Raw genomic sequence first — 26,585 nt, 5'->3', positions numbered from 1 at the left:
ACGCTTTACACTACCCTCAGTTCTCCTGTTCTTATCCCTGTGGCCCTCTTTAGAGTATATTAATAGAGTCTCGCTCTTATCTCCAAACAGCCTGAAGCACTTCCTGGTGATACTGTTTCACATGCCCGCTGGCTTGAACACTTCCTCCTCGGGTAAAGAACACAGTTTCTGTGGTCTCAGTAGCTATGACCTGACTTTAACTGCTATATTGATATTATCAGCATGGTTCATCAGATCAAACAGTGCATTCATATGGGTACTTTTGTAATCTTACAGGCAGTAGCCATTTTAAACCTGGGGAAATACTTTTGTAATATTTTGTTGCTCTGATTGTTTGATCTAGGGGCTATTCAATTCTATCCAGTTAGTTTGGATAAAATTGGTATGGTATTTTGGTCTGCGACCAGTGATGAAGCCCTTTGGAAATCAAAAACGAATAGAGGTTCCTGAGCCATTTGCATTTGAGAATTGGTCTGGCGATGCCAAGCTAGCATAAGGTATGCACCATCAGTGACCCTTGAAAGATGTTCCACCAGTAAAGCAGGAACAGCTGGTGTGTTCAGCACAGTGGTTGTGTTAAAGGGACAGTTAAAGTGAGGGGCCTTAAGCATCAAGTGGAGGCAGCCCCCATCAGGCAGGGTTGAGAGGCTCATGGTTCCTTCTTCAAGCCTTGTGCAACACCTGCCTAGGAGGTTTCCAGCTAAGCAACTATGAAAGAGAATTAGACTAGCTAGGTCTGAAATCTGTAACTGAAGCTTTGTAAGAATATTATCACATGGAGGTTCAATAGTCTGGGAGACTGACTTAATGAATTGAAAATAAACAAGAGAAAAGCAATTACTTATATTGCCAAAATAATCCACAAGGGAAATGAAAAAGCAGACAATTTCCTCTTACGGCTAGATGTCACTAAATGCAGAAACTGAAGTCTTGTATTAGTTTAATTATTCCGGATTTTGATTGGCATAATACCCTGCAAAGTGACTGCAGTGCATTCGTCCTCCAGCCTAAAACTTCAAAGTCTATCTAGTTAAAAGGAATCCCTGCAGTGAAGAGATCAAATGGAGACTAAGCTAGCCTTTAAACATATAAATAAATAAACTCATTAAAGGGACTGTTCATAATAATCTTGCAGTGTTTCATGTTATTGTAATTCATGTCCCCAGATATATAAAAAAAGAACAGTAGAATTTAAGAAACATGGAATGGAGAAAGAGGACTGTGAAGGCTAATCTACTTGGTAATGCCTCAGTAGTCATGCCACCACAGAACCAGAACGCTCAGACAGTGTTCACCATCATACAGAACCAGAACGCTCAGACAGTGTTCACCATTGACACTTTGCCTTGGGTCAGAAAACATCACCATTTCAGCTGAACAATATTCTTCTTATGAATGGCTTTACAACGTGTCCAAATATCCTTTACATTTGCTAGGCAGTGCATACAAATACACAAACACTTGCTCACAGACATGCAAACACATGCAAAAGCATTGCTTTACTCACAAAAATTGACATATTTACACACATACTCTTCTTTATCAATGGAAACCAACAGATAATGTTAAACCACAGTATGTGAACAGTTTATTTGGCTGATTCAGACAGGAACTTGGAGGGGTTAGTACAAACAGAAAAATAAAATAGTAGAGCCTGCAAAGGCATCAACATAATATGACCCTAGGCCAGCAATGTAGTAAAATGATGTATTGATGCAGTGCAAGTACATGTCACTGCGTAGGAGGCAAAGGTAAATGGGACAAATACTTACTCTTCTAAATCTATGTCGTTGTTGTTTTCTCCCAAGTTGTGTCCAAAGAACTCAATCCTCTTCCAACCGTCCTCGGTCTTGATCCAGCTCCACCCTGGCGACCTCCAGTCCTGACCCAAGAAAGGCATCCTTCACCCGGGTTAACAACGACACGTCACTGTCGCTCAGTCCTCCTGGTCGTCTGTGTACCTGTATGAATTGCCATTGCCACGATCTGTCATTATGATGCCAGATAATATGCTGGATAATATTATTGCACTTCCATGTACAAAAGCCTCGCACGTATTGACAACGAGTTGTTAAGGGAATTAAATAGTTAATACTACATTTTTGACTTGGTTATAAACAAAAGGACTACTTGGAATTAATTGAGTGATTGCTGCGATGATTGAGAACAGAAGAGAAATTCAGTGAAGAAAGACCAGACATGCTGAGAATTATCAAGAGAGAATCAAGAATAACGTGCATAAAATATCGCTTCACATAACTATAAACTATATTTCTATAAAACAAACAATGTCACAAACCTTGGGAGACGGAATCCTTTGTTGTAAAGAGGACTAGCTGTTCCTCTAGAAATATTGACGGAAGTAAACACAGTATGTGGAGTGGAATGTGTAACGCCCTCTGGTGTGATTTGATTGGACGTCTTAGTTTTATTTATCCTGTTGCTACCCAATATCCTTTTTTCTATTGGCTATCAGTGCTGTCGGTCATCATTATTTCTGATCGGCTGTGTTTTGCTTAGACATTTTCCTACACGTGATTGAGCTTCGCACATGTTTGAGTGTTTTGATTTGGACATGGGGGAAGGGATGAGACAAGCTGTTAAGCCAAACGGGATGACCATCAAACTGTAAAAATAAAGTTAGAAGTGTATTGTTTTGCTATCATAGCATATATATCAATGTGTCGTAATGGTTTGACGTGATTCAAGGTTATTAAACATTCTGATCTTGATCGGCGGAATATCAGTGAGTTCCAGTTGTGTTTGTAAATATTTCGACAAGACAGATACTTCTTTGTAGTGATTGTACACGCTCATCAAACCCTGTGACAAAAGAGAACGCGATGTTGCGAAACAGCAGGATGTGCCAAATGGGACGTACAGCCCGTACCAATTTTTTGGGGTACCTATCCCAAAGCGTTGTCTTAAATGAATGATAGCCTATTAGACGTAATATAATTAGCATGTTATAAATATTACTGTTTTTCTCTAAAGAGACAACATTTTGGTTTCAAAACCCTATTTAGATAACCCGTGGCAAAGCCATGGAAAGTGGAAATCGGCGGTAACCACAGGTAATCCTGACCTCCAGACCTCAGTCATTTGTTTTGTCCACCATTCTGCCCCAAGTTGAAGTTAAATTTACTATGTGATAACGCCCCCTGGTGGTTTTGTTAAAACGGCGGGTAAAGCAGTCAGTCTTACTAGCCACTTTGGCGGGTGGAATTCTATATCTCTATTTTTTTTTTTTTATTGTAGCAGGGCTGCCAGCTCAAGAAGGAAACGACCAAGTAGTTCTGCTAACGTTGTAACCAGTAATGGACGAGGCGCAGATACACTGAGTGAAGCAACACTCAAGCTCACGACGCGCGAACACGGAACACACCGGTTGCTAATCAGGCTGAGCGGGGCTGGAGATACTTGTTTTTACTAAATAATAAAAAAATATTTTTGTACGTCGGCCTCTACTAGTCTTCTGTGTTGCCTTGTGCCGAGATCTAAACCCTGCACGGGTGGAGCCGGGTTCACTGTAACTGTGACAGCCCCACCAAATCTCACTCCAAGGTTTTTTGAAAAGTTTGCAACCCTGTTGTAGGCTAGTCTTCTCAAAACACATAAAACTAGAGAGGGTACAATTTCTGGGGAAATTGTAGGGTGTGCTTGCGTGCGTCGGTTGCACAGGGGTCCGTTTTTGAATGACATTTTTACAACTGATATTTCTGTATTTTATATAAAAATGCATACTTATTATTTATAAAGATTACATAGATTTAAAAGCATTTTTTTTGCTGCTCATTTACAACTGAAAATACGAGTGAAGTGAATTAAATGGATGTCTTCTCATTTCCCCTGCAAGAGGCAGCCTCATCGTTGAATCAAAACGAATAAATTTGGCAGACCGGTGTACAAATTGACCCAATCTCTATGACTTAATGACGTCCTTTTAAGTTTTTCCCTTCTCGTGATATTTTCATGCATTTAGCCTACTCATTGCATTCATTCATTAATAAAGAACCCCCTTTGAAGATTATTCTACGACGTTACCCGGCAGTAGAAGATGGAATCGCGATTCAAACAGTACCATCTGCTAACTGAAAATATGCCCCCCAAAACGTAAATAAGCTTGACATTTATTTAGTGGAAAATCGCTCATTCATAAAAAGCTCACTGGTAGCGATCATTGTAAGGTAACAACGCAAAATGCGATATAGCCCTGTGTGGAGAAGCTGCCCCGGTAAATTCTACTACTACGGTACAGTACTAGTAGACTACTGCTGCGTTCGTCTTGGTAGCGATTGCGTTGGTTGAATTCGATTAAACGTTCCGTTTAGGCTGAAATTAATTATTTTCATGAACAGATTGACAAAGTTTAGGCTGTGGCAATGAAGTTCAGGTTAGTAGTTAGATAGACTTTTGATTTAAGTAAGGGGAGTGCCGAACATGTTCTGTCGCCGTTTGACTTCCTAAACAGCTGTGTACAGTACAGTATGTTAGATGTTTTTGTCACGTGTCTCGTGTAGGCTACAGAGTTGCAGTGATACACTGGATTGAAACCACAGGTAATGATAATTTCACCCACAAATCGTTTACTTGTAATCTAATGTCATAATAAATCCTACAACGAAAATGTATATGTGAGGAATGTTTATTTTAATGATTGAAAACAGATACATCATAGACCACTGTAGTATGTGTTGCCCGGGCAACAGAGGCTAATGTCATGATGCTAATATTTCAGTGAAATAGTAGACTACCGTTTCCGAAAGTAAATGTGGGCTTACTTCCTTAATAATATCAGCTAATATTGTAAATTACACATCACAATTGTGTGTCATATCACAAAGTAAAATGAGTAAATAGTTATCACCCTGGCCTCTTTGCTTGTGGCGTTCCTGCAGCTGCCTTGCAGTAAAGCTATAGTTAGCCTAGCTATCCCCCAAGTTAACAGATGCGAAAGGAATGTTCTGCTACAGGTAGTCACGCGTGTTTTCGTGACGTTAGTGATGTAGTGACGTTAGTAACGTCAGTGACTGTGGCTAGCAAATTAGCCACCGTTAGCTTCACTTTTCGCCACAAAAGCTTAACTTAAGCCCAAACCACGCAACGGAACGTAAATTCCAATAGAAGCAACGCAATCGCTACCAAGACGAACCTTTTGACACCGCCGTTGTGTATGTAGGCCAAATATTGACTGAGTTTTAGGGGGGCGAAAATAAACAATAAATAAATATATATGTGAGAGAACAAAGGTTGTGCTCTCGCCGAAGGCTTGAGCACACCCAATAATAAACTCATTGCAGGGTTCTCAAGCCTCACGCATTGACCGTGAGACACACGCATTTCAACATTCATTCTCGCTTTCACACAAACATACAATATAAGATAAACATTTGTTTGTAGGACATTTGGGAATCGGAATTGATTAGACACAAATAATGATGTTGTTTATAAATATTTAAGTTGACAAAGTTTTGCTTTTGTACATATACATTTTATAATCTTTATTTGGGTGTTGACAATGGTTATTTACATGTGAAAGGATTGTAAAACTAGTTATTCAAGTCAATTGTAGCAAACTGTAATCAACTTTAATCAAATAAAACTTAATTTCCCAACAACAAAATTGTGGCTAATGAAATTACTGAGTGGCTAGTAACTTTGGAAAACCACTAGCCACAGTGGCTGGTGAGCAAAAATGTTTATGTCAAGCGCTGAGGCTAAGTAGAGTTTTTAAATCAGAACATCCCATTAGGTGCTGTCTAACGAGTTAGTATATTGTAACACCTCACTCTTCCCTGAAAGCTGGAAGTGTATGGGTTGGTTTTTACTCCATGGTTGCTTCATACGTTTGGGGGATGGAGTGTGGGGGCAGGACATGACTTGTCTTAACAATTTAAAAAGCCCCTTCAAAACAGGTTTGAGATACATGTATATCCACTCTTGTGTCTGTGTATACCTGTTAGTACTCTCTACTTCGTGTGTGTGAGAGAGTGTGTGAAAGAGAGAGAGAGTATTCCACACTTCATAGGCAGCTTCTAACTCTTGTTCCTCTCAGTTTACAGCTTGTGGGCTGTAATTAAAGACGACAGGGTTGAGAAGAGAAGAAAAGTATGAGATTTACTTTCAGACCTTTCACCCAGAAACAGGCACACATGATAGGTGCATTGTTCCCTTATTGTTCTCAAGTTGAATTAACTTGAGAAGTAATTATACAGTATGGTTAAATGTTTTTACCAACAGACACAATGACACAGTGTTCCTGGTCGTCATTTAATATTTACTCATGAGATAGAAATGATTAAGAAATTATGTTTTATTTAAATTCTTCAACCTTGTCATGTTCAATTGGTGGTGTGTGTGCATTATGTGTGGCTTTCCTTGTGGCAGAGTATAAAAAAGATGAAGGTAAGAATGGAAAGATATAGAAACTGACACATGGATTGAATACTGTCTCTGGACTTGAAAAATGTGTTTAAAGTAGACATATATCTCTACCACTCTCTCTCGCTCTCACACAGACACAAACTCACACACCTATCAACTGCTGTGATGCAGAACGAACCTAAAGAAATGCGCTATGGCCCATGTCCTGGGTTTCCTCTATTCATCTGTTCAGCCTGCAGAGTCATAAGGACAACTGTGGCAGTGCTGTCATTGGAAACAGGCCTGTATAGGCCTATTTATATTTGATACGTTGCCTGTCAATTAACAGCACTTTATAAAGGGGAAGCCTAGACATGCATTGAAAGACAGATAAGCTACTAGCCTATTTGAGACATTTTGTATTTTTGTTGTTTTGTTAAGTTTCACAAAATGTCGTAAACCGGATTGTTGAAAATATGAAAATAATATGGTTCAAGGTGGCGTACACACTTACAATATAGGCACTGAGACATAGCCTAGCCTATGTAAAAAAACAAGGGGTGGACATCAAAAACAGCCTATGTAAAAAACAGTAGTTCTATTCAAGATCTCGTAATGTTTTCCCAGACTCCTGAGCATTTTTGCAGCTGTACAACCATTTAATAATCCTTGCATTGCGCTCAATGACTGAAGTCTCCTGACGGATATTTTCGTGCAGCTCTTCTTGTTGTAATCCGTCACTCTCGCCGCTGTTCTGTGAGAAGCCTCCATCTGATGTTGAGCAGCTGACGCTTCGGATTTTGTTTGCAGTTTTGTCCGACAGCGCGGAAAAGTTTTCTTTGCCCAGAGATTCAATGATCTCGCTGCATAGCCCGCAATACTTGAAGAAGGCGTCAAAGTCTGCAAAATTCTTTGAATACCTTGAGCTGATATCCGAGTGTGAACGGCCGACCCCTTTGCCGCTCCTTCTTTTAACTTCAGTTATTCTGTTATGAGCAAGTCTACCAGCTATACCTGAAGCTTCTTTTTGCACGAGGTTTTTGATGTCCACGCCTTGTCCCGTGGATACATCTAGGGTTACAAGTGCACACTGTTCAGAAGTAGCTGTTTTTGAGTCGTTTTTTAATTCTTTTGAAGTATGGCCATCTTCCGACTCACATTCTTTACCTGTCGCCTCAGGTAATGAATTTGCCTTAATCAAAGAGGTCAGTAGTAGCCTGCGTCCCAAATTACGTTTGTTTTTTTCGCCTGACGATCCTTTCAGAAGATCGCATTTCTGTCTGTACAGTAAAAGAGAGTCACGCTTTTTGGAGCTTGTTCGACGCGCCATATTGTCTTCCTCCAGCGGCGTTAAGGGCCCACTTTGCGCATCACTCCGGTTTGTATTCCCAGTTACATAATTACCACTCCGAGTAGAGCTCCGATTAGAGGACCCGTTACTACTAACTGAGGGAGCCCCAAAGCTGATTACTGGCTCCTGCGTGGAGTTGACCACCTGTTGACTCTTAACATATTTTGGTTTACTTGCTGCTAGCCTCTCCACGGCGCTCACTCTTCCCTTCGTGTCACTCTCAAGTTCCATCTGCTTTCGTAGATATTCTGGACCCTTGCCAAGGATTCTAGTTGCGTCCGCATCGGCAGTGGTCATCGTTGTTAGATGTTCTTAACAAAAAACTGACAATTTGTATTCTCAAATGTAGGGGTTTCCTGTTCTTCGAAGCCCCTTTACGCACAGTAGACAATCTCCAAGAGTTACACAACTCCCAGTGAGTTTGCTAAGAAGCAAGTGTGTTGTCTGAGCACGAAACGGAGTAGGAGCGTTCTGCCAGAACAGGTATTTGAGCACCCCACCCAACCCGTGCAATGCCAGGTTGAGCCAAGCACTTAGCTGTACAAAGTACACCTGATGATGATATCACAACGGAACAAGCTGGGTGCAGCTTCCTAAACATTGACAATTTTTTTTATTTTATACTGACAAAATATTGAACTATATCAGTTCAATTGATGAACATTATTTCTGATTAAATTATCGCACGTATTTCTCTTATCTTAATCTTCACACTTGTGTGGGTGTAAAAAGTAGTCACACCCCCCGCCCCCCCCCCCCCTCCCTTATTACTAACACACAAATCCTGTCCTCAATTCCACCATCTTCCCATCCTGGGTTGTAGCCTACCCCCTAACATATATATATATATATATAGCCTATAGTAGCCTACTCACTCCTTTTTACAACCCTCCTATCCTTTAGAACTGTCTGTGTTTATTTGTGTGAAGTAACCCACTATTTTGGGGATGAAACTGCCAACGTAACAGAAGTGGATGTCCTATGTTAATTTTACATTGGAAATATTTGACTTTTATGCAGCTCTGAGGTAAAATGGAAAATCTGGCTCCATCTAGGGGAGTTAAGGCTTCATGTTTCCATGAGTTACACTGCCAAATGGCATACTGTTTACTGATAATAGAATCTTCATATTGATTTATGTGAACACTTCGTAACACATGGATAAACAACTAGAGTACTGTGTGTCTGAATGCATTGAAACTAAGATTCATAATGGCACTTTATAAAAGTCCATTGTTCTAACTCTTCCCCCGTTGTTATTTGCCAAGCTTACGTCTTCCAGAGTTTCCAGTGATGTTAAAGGTTAGTTGAAGCAATAGGGTATGAATAGGCAGCCAAAAGAATAAAATCCTGATGGATTCCAACACTTTCTTTTTAGACATTGTTTGGTTCTCGCTCATTTCTGTGAGCATCTGTCCATTCCAAACCAATTTGATGACAAGAAAGATTAGGCAAGCTAATCGCATGTACAATCACTACAAGATTGCTTATTTAAGTGTGTCGTGCCTGTACATGGCAACCCAGGCATATTTGTGTGTTTAATTGACGTTGGAGGGAAAACCTATCCAGAACAATTGGTTATAAAAATGTGATATAAAAAGCAGATGGAGCACGACAATTTATAAGAGAATTTGGCGTTAGGCATCCTGATGATAAGGAGACCCCCCAGCCCTGCTCCACCCTCATTACTACAACCTCTTTGTTTAACTGAAACCATGAACTCTATAGAAGTTAACCGGAAACAGATGTACACAAGGCAGAATCCGGCTGCTTACTGGACACACGAGACAGTAGATGGCAGCACACGCACAGCTGGTAAGGTGAGAGTGGGTTGAGATCCACAGGGTTGGATGGTCGGAGGGGGGCTATACTGCAGCTAGGACTTGGTGATGTCCCGTTAACATCCTGACCCATCCGCATCATGGATAGCAAATAAAAGAAAGAAATAGATCTAATGACATGTGCGATGATGTAGTCCGTGGTCTGCTGTGATAGTCTGGAAAAGTAATATGATGTTCACTTTAAATGGGGGCCTGTTGGGAGGAATCACTCAAGAATATTGGAGTGCTCCTGTTAAGGCTGTCTAAGTCATTCAGCCCGAAACGGATTGATTAACTGGTACTTGGTCAGCACCATGCAATTGTTTTATCTGTAAATTGGTTGAAGTCACAAACTGCTTAGTGTTGATGTGCAGACCTGGCTTCCCAGGGCCTCACTTCCCTGTCTGTTGTGTGACTAATCTTCCACATTGTCCTCAGTGCACCCTCAGTTCGGATTAATCATCATCAACTTGAGAAGAATTCCCTGAGATAATGTAATGCTTGGCAGAGGAACAAGAGGAGGATATATGACAAGGGGTTTCTCATGGGGGGGGGAGCATGTGTACAAGCTTCTGATCTACTATCCTCTCCCTGTTCTTTTGGCAGTTTATCCATGGGATAGACTGCATGTAATGACACAGACATGCACACACAGACACATTGAATGTGTACACACACGCTTTCAATTCCTGGTTTTCAAGATTAATGTATACTTAATAGGAGGTTTGGTTTCATCATGTGAATTTCAGTTTTCAAGGTTGTCAGTTGAATTTAGTCCTTTAATGTGTGTTCAGGGAATAAAAGCTGTCACATCCACTATAAATATGGATTACATTATTATCTTCATTTTTAAATGGTATCGGAGTATAAAGATGCTTTTGATTACGCACTGGTCTTTTTTTTAGGGTTAGGGAGTTAGAGTTAGGGACACCATCACACATAAAACTGAACTGTTCAGAAGGTTCCAGAGGAATACATTATTGTAAATAAACAATAGCCTGTCTTGACAGTTTTTATTGCATTGGATATACTTGATATTATGTTTTCTCCACCACTGAAAATGTTGCAGTTCAAGCTACAACTTTTGTCCATGAACAATCCAGACATTGAGTTCGCAATTTACAATCATCGTGTTTATTTTTCCAAACTCAGAAGGATATTCAGGTTTCACTCTTAAGCAAACACTATAGAACACTGCAGGCATGTAAAAAATGATTCCACAGATTTGTCTCCGTATCGGTAAAGACACAAGTGCTGCAAAAATCCCAGACAATCTATGGATGAAAACCAACAGTTGTCACAAGTTTAACGATGTCCATAATCTTCTGCAATTTAACACTGTGCTTCAAAACACAAACCATAACAGAAGCTAGTGCAGGGTTGCCAGTCATGGAGCCAAGTGCATTACAGATGGACTTTTTTTTTACAATTTAATTGAAGGAAATTTTGAGGAAATTTGAAAAAAGAGATGAGAACAATCTGCAGAATTGATTGATTCATCAAACAATGTGCCACTTTGAGACATTGTTCTTATTACTAAATAGACAAGCCAAGAGTTAGTCAACTTATTACACTAAAGGGGGCACAGGAACCACAAAATAGGGTGCAAAGCTCCCTGACAGTATTCTAAATAAATTCTGTCAATATATTCCCATGTCCAATGTAACAATGTAACATGCAAGGTTGACTCCATTCAAGGTTGTCCATGAGTGAAAACAGGCACCAGATCCAAATGTCGTTACTGGCTCCAACATACTTTAAATTTGTAGTCCAGATGTGACTTTTACATCCACCATTGGCTCTCTCTCTTCATCTTTTCCTTTGCTTGCATTCAAAGATACAGGGTCATGTATAGCATAATCACATGGGCAGCCTCATTAGAGTATATAATACAGAAAAATGTCTCCTGGTCAACACTCAACTTACATACTGGCAGCCCACCATAATAGATGTTCTGGCTCTCGGTCCAATACCTGATTCATGAAGTAGTTTTAGTGAGATCTGTTTGTGATCATCAGAAAAAGTGATAGACAGAAGAAGAATCTGAAAAAATTGAGAAAATAATAAGCAAAGTGTGAGTATCCCTTGAGGATCCACTTAATTCAACTGGAACGTACTTGTTAAACGCAGTTGTAACATTATCCATTTACCAGGGGACACATCAAAGTTTACGAGCTTATTTTCCCACAGTAGTGTCGTCACTTTCTCAATGCCCACTGTGCTACTGTATACCGTTTCATTGACAGAACCAGTTCTTCCTTGCTCTGTCTCGCTTTAAACTTTCCGGTTCATTTCTGGACTTGCTTATTAGAAGCAACATCTATGCATTAATGTGCTGCTGTTTGCATCATTCCTTAATTATGTTTTTAGTGACTCCTTAACAATCATTAATCAGCGGTGCTTAAGGCATGAATGAGTTTGTCTGAGTCATTCAATTTAATGATCTCACAAATTGTAAAATCAAATTGCAACTTGCATCTTAGCTATAGTTTACTGTCTCTTGTTATCTAACCCACCAGTAATAAGTGATTATGCATACAGCACCAATTTGCAGTAATAAGGTCACCACCTACTCAATCAGCTACAAGAGAGGCTGTTAATTTATCACAAATTGTGGGCCTAATAATGGTAATTCATGAGCATGTGCAATATACAGCTACAGACACATTTTTCACATTTGTGGTGTCGTCATTATGAACTTTCGATTTGTATGCACTTTGTAAAAGCATAGATACTGTTTCGGGATTTTCCTCACCTGCTTCATTTCAGAAAGGAAATGTTCATACGACATCCAGAGACCTCCAACCATAGGGATGAACTGACATTCTGAGACAATGTATTTGTCCAGTCCCACCTCTTGACAACCAAGTGGAGTGCCATTCTGTTCAAGCACTAGGTCTGGGTTCAACTGAATGTGTTTAGTTAGTCTTGTTACAGTGAAGAGAAGAGAGAGGGACAATAATTCTCTGGAGAATTGGAACATCTGAAAACCTGATCTTTGGCTTAGAAGATCAAAGAGATGTATTTTTGAACTAATTCACTCACGCATTTTATCTGACAACTGCAAGTGAGAGAATAGAAAACTGAGGGCCAAATTTGTAAATGCTGGACAAACACTTATGTAAGTAAGTTATACAACAGGCAGAGTGTAATGGTTAGGTATATAAACTCCTTATTCAGTCTGGGTCTCCGAATGCTCTTCTTTCCCATGACTTGTGTATTCCGTACAGAAACCCAAGCAAGCATAATGTCTTAGAATGGAAACTGCTGCTTAAAATAGATGAGGATAAGGCAACCTGAAGGGCAGCTGAAATCTAGGGTGAAACTTCACAGTTTCTTGATTGTTAAGTGTGTAATTTCCGAAGTCACAGGTCAACATTCGGATCTGGAGTAAACTTCATGATTTTACATTGCATATACACCATAGGTTTTTGAAGGGGCAGTGGGAATTACAAAGCTTAAACAGGCTCAAATGTATTTACACGGTAACAGATTGTTTGTTATTATATAAACCCTGAAAGATTTCCTTCCTTTCATGAAAATCGAGCACGAAAAATGAGTCATATTACGACCCCTAAAACTGGACATAGTTTGCAACTCACTTTTAATCACGTTTGAAATAATCACTACCACCTAACACGAGATAAAATGATAATAGCTACTACAGAAGAAGAAACATATATTTACACCAGGCAGAAGAATTGGACACCTTAGATATTGTGACACAGGACCCATCATACCAACATGGCAGCCAACAGTGCAAAGTCTGTCCTGTTTGTGTGCCTGGGTAAGAAATAATGATTTAAACCAAACAACAAATCAGTTTGAGTATGCAGTCTCAAAGTTGTTTGTTATTTTATAACAATTAAGCCAGAAATAATTTCTAGGCGTTTAGCAATGATATCTATAAAGTTTAACTGTCTTCCATCAATCAATGATTAGCCAGCATTAGCTCGTAGCTGGAACTAGCTAGCTACCAGTTGCTGCACAAAGACCGATAATGTATTATTCAGCTTGTAACAGATTCTCAATTTACTGCTCCAAGTACCTATTTTACTCTGTCGTGTGAGAAAATAGTGTCACATTTGATGTTAGCGCCAGAATTGTAGTCTAGTTCTTCAAATTGCTTTGAAGTTCAAGGAAAATCAGCACTTGTGAGACCTTTACCCAGATATATATTCCCAATGTAGCTATCTAGCTATACGTATGTAATAGGAACCACAAGGTCAGGCAGCATATTCTGCAAAATAAAGGCAGCCGATGTGCAATACTAGCTATGCTCCTTGTAGAGCCAACCAACATTGCAAAATGCACCACATCCATTAATATGTGGATGTAACACATACTGTTACATTTTTCGAATTATGCTTGTCAGTTGTCATTGTTAATATCACAAAGCTGACTAAAACACTGTAGCATTTCAACATTAGGGAAGAATGTGTATCCATCATAAGATCATTATGTGAATTATTATAATGCTATAGATTTGGAATATATATTCCTTGTTTGTATTTCCAGGGAACATCTGTAGGTCTCCTATTGCTGAAGCTGTCTTCAAGAAGATGGCTACAGACAAGGATGTTGTGGACGAGGTGAGATCTTTATCTGCATTGACAGAGTATAAGTTTAGCATCACATTTGACATACAGAACAGTCACTGTGTTGAAGGAAGAAGTCCTTCAGATTTGCTAGACTACACTTTTTTTATTAGCAAGAAAAGGCATAACATATGGATTGAATTGCCGAACTCTAATGAATGAATATGAAAATGTAGGCTCCGTACAGCACATCTCTAACTCTGCAGTTGTCTGCTCCCAGAGATTTGGCAAGTGTGTTCATTTGCTTTGTATGTCCTCTTTAACAGTAAAGCTGAATCAAGGACAAAAGCTAACCCTTGACAAAGACAAAACGAATGATACCAAGTGTCAGCATGTTTTAAAGGGATGCTGTAGTTAACCAAATATTACGATTTATAATTGCATGTATCAGGATTTGTTTCTTAACCACAAACTAAAATTGGAGTTCAATATTTGAGGAAAGAACATGTCTTGCATGTGAGTTGGATACCCCATTTGTGAAGACATGATTTTGCTGTGTTGCCGTTGTTCCTCCTCCTCCGTCGCGTAGTGGAGGATAGACAGTGCTGCAACCTCTACCTACGAGATAGGCAGCTCCCCTGACCACCGCGGCCAAGCCTGCATGAAGAAGCATGGTGTGCCCATGAGGCACATTGCCCGGCAGGTATGGACCTCCTACCCTCCCTCGTAGCATTAGTGGCTAGCCCTTGTGTTCTCTGTTGTTGCAGTGGGTCATAGACGGTGGTGCCACGTCTGACTGGAACACAGGCAGCCTTCCGGACGCCCGAGGTCTGGCCTGCTTAAGCAAGCATGGCATTGAGACCAATCACAGGGCCCGACAGGTATAATAGAACCGCCCCTTGGTCCTTGCTGGGTCACTGGAATCTGGTGGGTTTGTAAATGTTTGTGCGTGGGTTTGTTTGTGGTAGGACTTGTACAGCATGTACATTTATTCACACTATAAATCCTATTTATGTAACAATCGAGAAGGATAACACAACACTGAAGTCGACATCACTGAATAGTTTATGACCCGGTGCTTCATGTTTTTTCTACACGGACGAAAGTGTCGGTTAAAATCCCACCACAATGTCTTGAGACCAAGCATGGTCCCACGCTGGATACTCGATAGCTTTCATAGGTCTGTCAGAAGCCCATGTCCCCCCTGCCCCTCTCCCTCAGTTGTCTCCAGTTTTCCTCCTTTCCCCCTCGTTCTCCGCCAGCTCTTAGGGACTTGCCTTACCCACGGCTGGGAATACACTCATTTTCGCGTGTCCTTACTCCATGCCTACCCTGGCCTGGGCTAAGCCCCGCAAAGCAGGGATGGGGAGCTCAGACCCTGGGCCCCCAAGCCACCCAAATCCACACATTGAACTTTGACAAGCTCAGGGTTTTTCCTGCTTTCACCCCGCCGCCACCTCCCTGAGGCAAATACACACAACCCCCACACACGCACACACATGCACACACACACACAACTTGAACTTTAGCTTTCCTTCTCTGTCTGTCGCCAGTGCCTAAACAGAACAGACTCTGGAAAGACTGGTTGGAGACAGGGCGATGCTGTTTAATAAAATGGTGTTTATTTTTGTTTGTTTTAGTCAGTTCCATCCATCCAAACACAATAATTACATCAGATATTAGGATGCTTTGCTTTGGCTGGAAAATTAGATGGGGTAGAACAGGAACCTGGATTTGACGTTTGGGAAATATGACTTTTGCAGTGTTTTAAGCCTACACCCTGCTAAAACATCATAATAATAATAATTCCTAGTCAAACAGGTAGCTGTCATCCATCTATCTCGAGAATTTACTCTGCTTATCATGACGCTTTGAAAGAAGCATAGATGTTCTCAGACCATCCCATCTAATGAAGTGGTCTGTCCACACCCTTCTTGGATTGTACCAGCCCGTTATTGGATAACTCAGCAACTCTGCAGGGTTGTTATCTGTTATCTGCCTATAAACCAAGTCTCTTCTTCCTCCCAGTCGCTCAGCCAATTTACATTTAGTCATTTTAGCAGACGCTCTTATCCAGAGCGACTTACAGTAAGTACAGGGACATTCCCCCCGAAGCAAGTAGGGTGAAGTGCCTTGCCCAAGGACACAACGTCAATTGACACGGCCAGGAATCGAACTGGCAACCTTCAGATTACTAGCCCGACTCCCTCACCGCTCAGCCATCTGACTCCAGCCATCTGACTTACTCTCAGATCAGCCTCCTAACTGTCAGGAAGCTATTCCAGAAATGCACAGTAACCTGGCTTTACCTCGGTGCGTCGTGGTCAGTTTAAAAACAGATGTTTTTCATATGAACATGTTGCAAGGACTGCTAAGGACTGACGTTTTCTCCGTCAGTAAAAATACCTACAGTTCATACAGCACATTATGTTTATTTGTGCCAATGCATAATTGAGCCACCTTTCAAGAATGCATCGGTTCAGATCTATTCCATAAAATCACGCATTCACACTTGAGTCACTGACCTCACACTTACTGAGGTATACTCTTTCTCTCTGAATACATGTACGTCCTGTTCGATGCTTCACCTGACCTCAAAATCCTTTAACCCTGAGGGAACATGGAGTTGGGGGTGTCTGTCTGGAGACAGACACGCTGCTGAGTAAGAGCAGCGTGTTGCACAACACCCTCCACATACTTACAGATGTGCCGCTTTGATCCCTTCCTTCACCAAGCGGATGAAGGGATCGGGGGAAGAGGGGAAGCACTGGTGGGACCACTCACGCGTCCACGCACACCACCTCTTCCTTCTCGACCTTTCCCCTTGCTTCTTTTACCCTCCTTTCTCCTCTCCTCACAAACACGCGCACGCAGTCGACTCCCTATTTCTCTTGAAGCTTCACTTTGGATGCCGTCCCATGTTCTCTGAGTTCAGAAAGGGTGTTCTCTTTGTGAATGTCTTCATGACTCCATCTGGAGCAGAGTGAAGTCTTTACCGTGCTAATGGAACGTGCTAGATACCTAGCACTAGTTATCTGTGGCCAAGTTTCTGACAGTCCAGAGAGGCTGCATGCTGCCTGTATTCTCCCTGTACCAGTGCCAAAGTTAATGTTTGTTCTGTGTTTTCCCTCCATAGGTGACTAAGGAAGATTTTACAAACTTCAAGTACATTCTCTGCATGGATGAAAGTAATATGAGGTACGCTTACATGTGCAGTATTAGCATTATCACTGGTCAAAATCCTTTGTCTCGTTTTTACTGTGAGAACCTAGCATCTAGCATCCACACCAAACATTCTAACAACTGCATGTATGCAGGCCTATTGCTGGAAGACTTGTTCCCCATTATACCAGTCATAGGGTTTGACAACACGATTGGCCTGCCTTGTTTATAAACACAAAAATACATTCAATACCTCAAGCTTGACCTAATGTGGAGGGTGAAGTCAGTCTTTAACAAGCGCTGACCTTAAGCTCTTTCAGGGGGAGGGATGTTTTTGCTACTTTGAACGTTTGGGATCATTTTGAGATCACATGCCCACGGCGGATCGGTCAGTAAGCAGCTTACTGAGTTCTTGGGATGCCTCGTCTTTACTCTCCGGAGGCGACTTTCTCTCTACCTTTCTCAATACTGTACCCCTCTCTCTCTACCTCTCTCTCTCTACCTCTCTCTCTCTATCTCTCTTTCTACCTTTCTCTCTACCTCTCTCTCTTTCTAGCTCTCTCTCTCTCTTTACCTCTCTCTCTATACCTCTCTCTCTCTCGCTACCTTTCTCTCTCTCTCTCCCTTTCTCTCTCTCTCTCTCTGTCTCTCTCTCTACATCTACCTCTCTTTCTACCTCTCTCACTACTGTACCCCTCTCACTACTGTACCCCTCTCTCTCTCTATGTCTCTCTCTCTACCTCTCTACCTCTCTCTCTACCTCTCTCTCTACCTCTCTCTCTCACACACACACACACACACACACACACACACACACACACACCTATCAACTCACTGTACTGTACCTCTCTCTGTCACACTGTACTGTACCCCTCTGTCTACCTCTCTCCCTCTACTGTACCTCTTTCTCTCTTTCTTTCTCTCATACCTCTCTCTACCGTATGTCTCTACCTCTCTCCCTACCGTATCTCTCTCCCTCCCTTCACAAAGTTCTATAATTGCAAGGCAGAACGTTTAAGTGTGTCCTTCAACCATCATTAGAACTTCACCATAACGAGTCAGCAGGATTTGATTGCTGGGAGTTTGTTTTTCCTTTTCTTCTTTGACCGTTTAATCTTTTATGCTTTGCCGAGTTTATTTACAGAGCAGAGTGGGTCACTTTTTGTTTGCCTCTTTCCTACTCCGCTCTGACCCCACCTCCCATTCTGTGTAAAAGCTTAAACAGTCACACAGGGGCCAGTTGTCCGTGATGGCGTCAGATTAGGGAAGTGGCTCTGCATTTTGAAATCAAGTTTATGGTCAAAGTCTTAAACCGGCCTAGGTGAAGGCTAGACTCCCTGCAGGGCATCTGCACACTAGACCCTGGTACATGGGATGTCCCACACACTGGATCTGACCTTCACATCCGAAGGCGGTTATATTTATAAAGGGACACGGCTCCCTTCGAGTTTATTATTGTATTTCTAAGCAACATAGCCCAACTATGTTGCTTAGCTAACAAAGAGAAGAAAGCGCCAGTAGCTTTGTGTACGGGTGATGTGGAGCCTCTCTTTCTCATGTCAATGGTTCCCTAAACATCAGGTATATGCACCAGATGGATTTGGTTTCATGGCTGCTATGTGACGGCTAAATGCCCGAGTCAGTTTAGTGTCTGGTTCTCTCTAATGTGTATGTCCCTCAGAACACATGTTCTGCTGGTATTTACCAAGTATATTCTCTATGCCTTTTCAATGTTATTGTATTCCATCGCTGTCTATAAGTGTAATGGGTTTTCTGTTTTTCCCTGGATAGTGACCTGAATAAGAAGGCAAAGTCGGTGAAAAACAGCACCGCTAAGATTGAGCTGCTGGGCTCATATGACCCTGAGAAACAGCTGATAATCAAAGACCCTTACTACGTAAGTCTCCAGTTCCAACTTACCCTCACACATGCCTAATGGGAAGCCGACTGTACTTAAATAAGCAATGCCCCCCCCAAAGCGATTTCAAAACAGCTCGGAAAGTAGTTGTTCTGAACGTAACGCAAAAAGGAAACATTCATAAATTAAGCCTTAGTAAACGTTAAAATAATTCATTTGTCCTAAAAGGCCTTTTCCCAGCAATAAAATGTCGTACTTTATCATTCAATATTGACTTTCAAAGCCAAAATATGGCTATTTCCGTAGTGTTGTTCTCTGTGGGGGAGGCCCTAAGCTCCTGCTGGAAGGGGCTTTGACACTTTTGATGAAAGATTCACGCTCTTTCAACCCTCTCCGTTTACCAACTCATAACGTGGAATGGCTTAGTTAACTCCTCTCGACCTTAAGTGCTTCCTCTGCTCTTGGAAGTCCTGCCAAAAGGCTGTGGAAGTGGAGTCTGGTGGGGCTGCTTAAGAATCAATTGGATTTCTACATGGATGCGATGATTGAGGGGGTGTGTGGGAAGTATTGGGAGGGGGGGGGGGTAGTTATACTGAGGGAAAGTTAGCCGGGTTGGGGAGTGGAGGGGGTTGATGATTGAAGTTCGGTTGTTGATCTACAGTCGGTTTGTTTCTAAAGTGGGGGAGAGGAGAAAACAAAGAAAAGCTTTTCAGGAATGTTTCAGGACGGGCAGTCTGCATGTTTGGATCCTGGAGCTCTTGATACAAATGTTATAAATCATATCGCCTGTCCAATGTTAATGTAACATAAAAAAATGTAGCATGGAAATGAATCATTTTTTGTGTGTGACTGTAACACACCAAAAATTGCATGTTGCGGATCACCTGATGACATATGGGTGAAACTGCAGCTTTACCGGAGGCTTTTGGAACCAGGATTATGACAGAATAGTACAGTATCTATGGTAATGAATGAGAAGACAGATTGAGATCGACCACAAATGTATGTATTCCATCCTATTTGGGTGTTCATCCAATTGGCTGTATATTCCCCTTACCCCTTACAAGCTGCTGTGCATGTGGATGTGGCCTGTATTAGCCAGCCATTGGAAATGTAGCCCTATAGGTTTTACCTGGTGTATAGGTAACACTCGTACTTTGTAGCCTCAACAACATTGCACTGTGGACCATCCCCAGTAGCCACAAGGCGTGACAGTCTAAAGGAGCCAAGGCCCAGTGCCAGACAGCTCTGAAAGTCTCACAGGAGGGTGCAGCTCAATGGAACCTGGAGCCTTTCCCTTCCAGAAACACTGTCTACTTAGACCCATTTGTGGTTTTTCATGTTCTTCTCCCTGTGATAAGGGAAACTATAAGAAAAACTATGATTTGATTCCTGGTAGGACCTAACAGGGTGAACATAGATTCTAATGAATACTATTTCCATAGTACACTTTACGTTATATTCATTTAGAAGATGCTTTTATCCAAAGCATGTGTGAACGACCTCAAATCTGTGTACAAAGCTGGTAGAGGCCTACACAAGTAGTCTCTAAGCTGTAGCCACTGCAATACCAAATAAAGAATGTTGAATGTGAATGTTTTAAATTCCTCATTATAGCGTAGGCATTTTAAATACATTCCAAAACATAATAAAATGTGGGGAACTTTTGAAGGCTAATGTATATTCTACCTCTTAGATACAAATGAATGTTCACCTGGAGACATTGGCGATTTTAGACCCTTTTAAGGGGTGCTCAAGCACCCCGAAATTTCATCTGAGAACCCCTAAAAATAATAATACAAAAATTACAATTATTATTGTTCATTATCATTTGATGCTGGTAGTTCATGAAGAAAGGGATATCCTTAGTTTTTTCATTCATTCAATATTTTGCATAATAATACATAAATGTATTAATTGTTATCCAGTGAAATTAAGGATTTATAGCAAGGGGGTTTAGCACTTTTGCAAGGCACTGTATTCATGTCACATTCTCATTGGGGGCTGAGCACCCCTAAAGTTCTGATAATAGAATCGCCCCTGCCTGGAGATGCAAATAATTTGTGTTTTGCATTTTTCACTGTATTAATGCACATACTGTAATCAGTTTCATTTTCTTTTCTGTTACCAAGGGGGGTGATGAAGACTTTGAAAAGGTGTATGAACAGTGCGTGAGATGCTGTAAAGCCTTTTTGGAAGCCAACTCATAACAACATTCCAGCTCTGACAAGGATCAACCTAAATACTATTGGACACGCCTTTAGTTTTCTCCATACCTGATGAAGCCCAATATATAGCTAAACACAAATGGACAAACATGATTTCATTTAGAATTATGCAGTAAGTGCGTTAATAAATCAGTTTTTCAATTGATGGAAACTATGGTTTTCCCCATTTGTATAGCATCAGGTGACTTTGTCTGCAATATGACTAGATTGATAAGCAGGCAGGATGCTATGTATTACACTTGCCCATGTCCTTTTTTGTTGCCTATAAGTCCACTTGACGGAGAAAATAATAAAATATGAAATGGAGATATTGTTTTGCACGTTATTAAAGTAGTTGAAGTCTAAACACAATGTTCACCCTTTGACAAAACACTTCCGTATGGTTGCTTGACTGGTGATCTTTTGAAGTTCATAGGTAACAAAAGTTAAGGCTAGTCCAAATGCTAATCTTGGTGGGAGTAGTAACTCTCTTAGTCTATTAAATAGACTGGGATAAATAGGATTTGGTCTCCCTGAATCCACATATATTCTCCTTTAACAGTGTAAGACCAAGTAACTGATGTAAATTACTGTTATGAGCTTTACTTTTGTCATTCAGAATAAAGATTAATGACTTCATACAATGACTCTGTCATCTAACCTAATAACCAAAAACGTATGTATCTTAACCCTGCAATCTGGTACTGGCAATTCAACACCAATGTTCAGGAGTTTCAATTAGTTAGGAGCTGATAATATATCTCTAAACATTAATTGTATTTCAAATGTCCAAAACCTGAGGGAGAATAGAACCAGATGACAAACTAAAAAGTTATCAGAGCTGAAGAGGAAAGATTTGCTAAACTGTGTTTAAGTGGAATGACCGTAGATATCAGTCAACATATGTGTGGTCCAGTCTTTTTTGTTTTTCTCAATTATTAATTCAGTGGTACTCCATGGTGGCACATCGTTTTGAATTTGGAGGAAAGTAAAATGAAGTGGGCTTTACGTATCTAACTTAGAAATTATTGGTTAGAGTTGTGTGCTGTGCTAACAAACTTAAACAAACACATGTTGCCACTAGGGAATATGGTCTATACCACACTGATGTTGCCGATCAACAAACATAAAGATTTGGGTTACTTTGTCATTTTAGCTCAATCAAATCCAACTTTTCTCACAAATATTTACCTAGTGGTTTAGAAAGCCTATTGACTATGTGGATCTGAGAAGACAAACTCTTTCATTCCGTGGTTGTTTAAGCACAAAGTAAAGTTGAGTTTCCAAAGCAGATCAGTGTCTACATATTCAGGATTGTCTTTTCTCTCTGTGGTACAGAAATGGCAAAGAAGTTCAAACTTATTCAAACATAAATACTTGCCTTTCAGAACGAGGTTGAGAGCTTGACACTTTGGACACAAGAAAGAAAACACTCATATTTGTACCAATCTTATAATTTATTTAAATATAATTCATTTTAAATATATGTTTTTCAACACCCAGTTGATATATGTCAGACACTTAAATTTATGGTCGTCATATGAATTCCTTTTATGCATTTTTGTCTTGACAATATGTACATATTGCACACTGGTTAGAATGTTTGTACACAATGTACAGATGAACATGTGACAACAAAGAGTATATAAATATACTATGTATCACACAACCTAGATTCACAGCATGACGTCAGTATAGCACACATTTGACTGCAACCAGCACTATATATTTGTCTCACTATTGTTTTTGTATGCATGTCCTGCAAAGAGAAGGGGCAAGGGAATGCTCATGCAGTTAATAAGTTAATCATACTTTCAGTGTGTGCTCAGGTAGGTGTAAGAATGCGGTGACTGCAGAGTCTGATAAAGAGCTGCTTGTCCAGTAATAGGCTGTGCGGCTTACAAGAGATGATGGCAGAAGTACATAAATACAAGTCATACACAACCCCAACAACAACAACAACAAAAATATCCTCAATCAACTTTGCATTGAGAAACAAACAAGGCAACAACAAAAAAAAGCTATCCCTTTTCTTTTGGTGAAAAACAAGAGGGGAGAAGTCATATTTTTCTGGCAGCCAGCAGGGGCTACGGCCCTGTTACCATGTTTTCTTGTTAATTCGTTTTCTCTTCACCTGTATTATCGTGGTCACTGTCTTCTGGATGCCTCCTTCTAAGGGCCACTGGCAGCAGGCCTCTCGGGGCCCCAGACCTGGGATAGGTAATCCATGCCTTTAGATAAACACAACTCTCTGATGAAGGACACGGTGCGGAATGGCGTGACTGGATGGAGTTTGTTCTGTTTCCCTGTTACTGTCCAAGGCACTTTTTTTCAGGGCTCTTCCACATAGCTCTGGTTTGGCTTTAACCTGCGAGGGAGAGGAAGTGAAATTTAGTGCTTTCTCGTACTTGGCAGCGTCCGAAAAATTCTTTCCTCTCCGAAAGCAGCATGAAATGGATAGAGCAACATAATTTGTTACAGATTTATTGTGTAGGCAGAGCATGCATGACATGGACAAGAACATTTGTCTATATATTCCTTAGACTGGAGAGATTTGGGTTTGTGTGTACAGGTGTGCAGTATTCTACCTGTCACAGGTATATTTGACCTGTCTCGCTGGGACAGACAAGCAGCAGGTGTAGAATGTAACATTTTTCGTACCATCTCCTTGACATGCATAAGGTTTTAGGCCGTTTCTACATTTCTAACATAAGCCCTCAGCCATGAAAAAGCATAAACTTGACTTGTCTTGTTACCTCTGTTTGTGCTACCCTTCCGTGCATCGCGGGCTGCCTGCTAATCGTGTGAGAAGCCTCGCACATCTTTTGAAGTCTGGAAAATAGACAAAAGTGGAGAGACGTGTGCCAGTTAGAGACCTCTGTGTATTAACATGGTCTGTTATCCAGAACACATGTGCAGTGTCTGTAAACGCCAGACCCAATCCAAGTATACACAACTCGTGATGTCATGTTTCCTGTCTGGGGGAATGCAGAACTTACATGCTGGGATTGTGCAGTCCCTAGTATTGTGGTAAAGCCTGTACACGTGCTTCCTGCACTTAGGACTGAAGTACAGAGGACCTGGGAAAAAGGAAGCCTGAATTAATACAGAGGCGTTCATGTCATTAACATGTCCCAATCTCTCCCACTCTGTAAGAGATCAATGTGTCATTCTGTCTCTCTCAGAGAGAGACAGAATTTACATTTAATACACACACAAGGAGTGTGTATTAAATGTATTCTTCAATCTCTCTGTCGCTCACACACTCTCTTTTACAAAAACACACACACATAAAACACAGAAGTTCATCTAACCTGTTAAATGTTTTAGAAACTTCTCTTTCTTTCTGAGATCTCTGGGGAAGATTTCTAAAAGACAGAGAAAAGGAATAGAAAACAGAGGGATCAGTGTAAAAGTGTGACTTTTGCAGACAAGCTTAACATTCTTGTGAATAACTTTTTAATGACGGGCAAATTTATCTTACGATGTTAAGTTACGGTATTTATTTGTGTGCTCCACTTAGGGAACGCCCAGCTGTCAACCCGAAGCTCACCGATAATTTGATCCCCGCTATCTGATTTGTGGTTGCGTGATTCCCTTGGCTCCCCCGGGGATTCTTTCCTCGAAGTCGACTGTGATGCTGTTTCTGCGCTTCTCTCGCCGCGTCTATCCTCCACGTGCTTAACGATGTCCACTATCTGCCTAAGCAGGCTCTTGTCATCCCTCGCTTCCGTTGGGGCCGTCGCGGCGGGCGCGCTCTCTGCCCAGTGCAGAGTAGTAGTGCATATTAGCAGCACGAGCCCCATAATTACAGGCTTGGGCTGTCCGCTCATTGCTATACCGCAGTTCCTTCTCTTTCGCTGCTGTGACTTTCACTAGACCCCTGAAAGAGTGGTCAACAATTACAACCCCAAAAAACTAAAATGCACTTGAAATGTTACACACTAAATCACTACATTTTTTGCTTATCTTGAGCCCCTCGCCACCATAAATCATAAACCATCAGATAATAACACCAATAGCCTAGGCCTACATCATATCCTCTTTAATTGAACTAAATTAACAATAACTCAAATGCAGCCTAAATAGCATCTGGTGCATAGCTTACTCTTAAACAAAACAATGTGTTGTTGAGAGAACTTACTTTTCTTTTTGTAGCAGTTGTTCATGCAGTGAAGGGCACTGAAAATAGTTCGAAAGTGGTTACGAAGCCTACTAGTATTGCCCCTGGTCGCAAATAGTTTGTAGCTTTGATGTCCAAGTAAAAGTCCTACGATGTTAAAACGGCAAAAAAAAAACGTGCCAGATAAAATCACTCCGTCATGCCACATGTAATTCCTTGGTTTAAAAGGTCTATTGGACCGAAAAAAGAAATAAGCGTAACATCTGTTAGTTATAGTTGTATGTGGGCTGAACGTTTGGTCATCTTATTATTATCCTTCACCCAATGAATGCTGGTGGAAAAAACTATTGCTGGGCTCGCTCCGCAACTCTTGTGCGCCTTTGAAATGTCAGGTCTCTTATATCAGGCTGCCGCTCACTTTTTATTCTCGCTCGCAGACGTAAGAACTTGTCCCTCGAGGATCACCTGCCATGTCTGTAATTGAAAACGCGGTATGAACACTACTCATGAGAGAAAAGGATCTTTATAGGCAATTCCCGATCATGATCATTTCACTTTGCGAGGTTATATGCGCTCCCCCCTTTCCGTCACTGCACTTATATGCGCACTGCGCGCTTACAGGAAGCTTTTTTCCTGCTGAAATTCCAGTTGACCAACATGGACGTTCACAGATACCGGCATCTCGTCGGCAATGCTCTCATATCCTCCGTTTTGTGCCTCAAATGTAATGCATTTCAAATCAATAACTGGAGTTATAGGGATTCTAGTATTGCGCAGTTTTCAAAAACTGAAATACAGGGGTCATATAATACAAGCTTTTGCCTGGGTGTCAATTAGTTATGTTTTCTCCTAGCTCCCTTTTAAACTCCAGTAGCCTATGTAGACTAACTGTCTGCGTTCCAATTACCTCCCTCCACCTTCACACTCATAAAGTAGTACAAAGTAATAAAGAGTATAGGCTATTTTGTATTTCATGATAATACGACCCATGTTGCCTGTTTGTGGAAAGTGTATTCAATTCCACGACGTTTGATACCTTGTTTATATTATTCGCGTTGATAAGAAAATCTTGTTCTCTTAGTTGCATGGGTTGCTAAGACACCTTATCCTTATCAGATACTCGACAGCGATGCAACGATCGCCTGTAATTAAACATTCTGGCG

The 26,585-nt window shown here is 41.0% G+C and overlaps 4 protein-coding genes across 7 annotated transcripts in view; 1 reads left to right on the top strand and 3 right to left on the bottom strand.

The window, feature by feature from the left end:
* Window positions 1-2,406, bottom strand: part of fbxo25 (F-box protein 25) — a 244,625-nt gene extending 242,219 nt beyond the window's left edge. For all 3 annotated transcript variants that reach the window (XM_062467247.1, XM_062467246.1, XM_062467248.1), the window contains exons 1-2: window positions 2,300-2,406; window positions 1,773-1,961 (exon numbers count right to left, since the gene is read on the bottom strand). In XM_062467247.1, coding sequence (XP_062323231.1) covers window positions 1,773-1,900 — 128 coding nt within the window. In that variant the 5' untranslated portion in view covers window positions 1,901-1,961; window positions 2,300-2,406. The remainder of the gene's footprint in view (window positions 1-1,772; window positions 1,962-2,299) is intronic.
* A 4,103-nt stretch (window positions 2,407-6,509) lies between these two features.
* fam110c (family with sequence similarity 110 member C) lies at window positions 6,510-8,265 on the bottom strand. The gene has a single exon (XM_062467249.1). The coding sequence runs from the start codon at window positions 8,009-8,011 to the stop codon at window positions 6,962-6,964; it is 1,050 nt and encodes a 349-aa protein (XP_062323233.1). The 5' UTR covers window positions 8,012-8,265; the 3' UTR covers window positions 6,510-6,961.
* A 4,948-nt stretch (window positions 8,266-13,213) lies between these two features.
* Window positions 13,214-21,935, top strand: acp1 (acid phosphatase 1). Of its 2 annotated transcripts, none has more exons than XM_062468237.1 (6): window positions 13,214-13,321; window positions 14,053-14,126; window positions 14,840-14,953; window positions 17,209-17,270; window positions 19,026-19,131; window positions 21,225-21,935. In XM_062468237.1, the coding sequence occupies exons 1-6, from the start codon at window positions 13,279-13,281 to the stop codon at window positions 21,300-21,302; spliced, it is 477 nt and encodes a 158-aa protein (XP_062324221.1). In that variant the 5' UTR covers window positions 13,214-13,278; the 3' UTR covers window positions 21,303-21,935. The 2 variants fall into 2 exon arrangements, with proteins under 2 accessions (XP_062324221.1, XP_062324222.1); XM_062468238.1 differs by lacking the exon at window positions 14,840-14,953 and adding an exon at window positions 14,662-14,775.
* Window positions 21,936-22,765: 830 nt separating this feature from the next.
* On the bottom strand, window positions 22,766-25,971 carry alkal2b (ALK and LTK ligand 2b). Its single transcript, XM_062467659.1, has 6 exons — window positions 25,444-25,971; window positions 24,853-25,182; window positions 24,614-24,667; window positions 24,299-24,379; window positions 24,056-24,131; window positions 22,766-23,667 (listed from the first exon to the last, which is right to left on the bottom strand). Exons 2-5 carry the CDS (start codon window positions 25,130-25,132, stop codon window positions 24,067-24,069), a joined length of 480 nt encoding a protein of 159 aa, XP_062323643.1. The 5' UTR covers window positions 25,133-25,182; window positions 25,444-25,971; the 3' UTR covers window positions 22,766-23,667; window positions 24,056-24,066.
* Between the last annotated feature and the right edge of the window lie 614 nt (window positions 25,972-26,585).

The sequence above is a fragment of the Osmerus eperlanus genome, chromosome 8 (genome assembly GCF_963692335.1).
Source record: "Osmerus eperlanus chromosome 8, fOsmEpe2.1, whole genome shotgun sequence".
Lineage (NCBI taxonomy): Eukaryota > Metazoa > Chordata > Actinopteri > Osmeriformes > Osmeridae > Osmerus > Osmerus eperlanus.
This window is presented reverse-complemented; position numbering and strand designations above follow the sequence as displayed.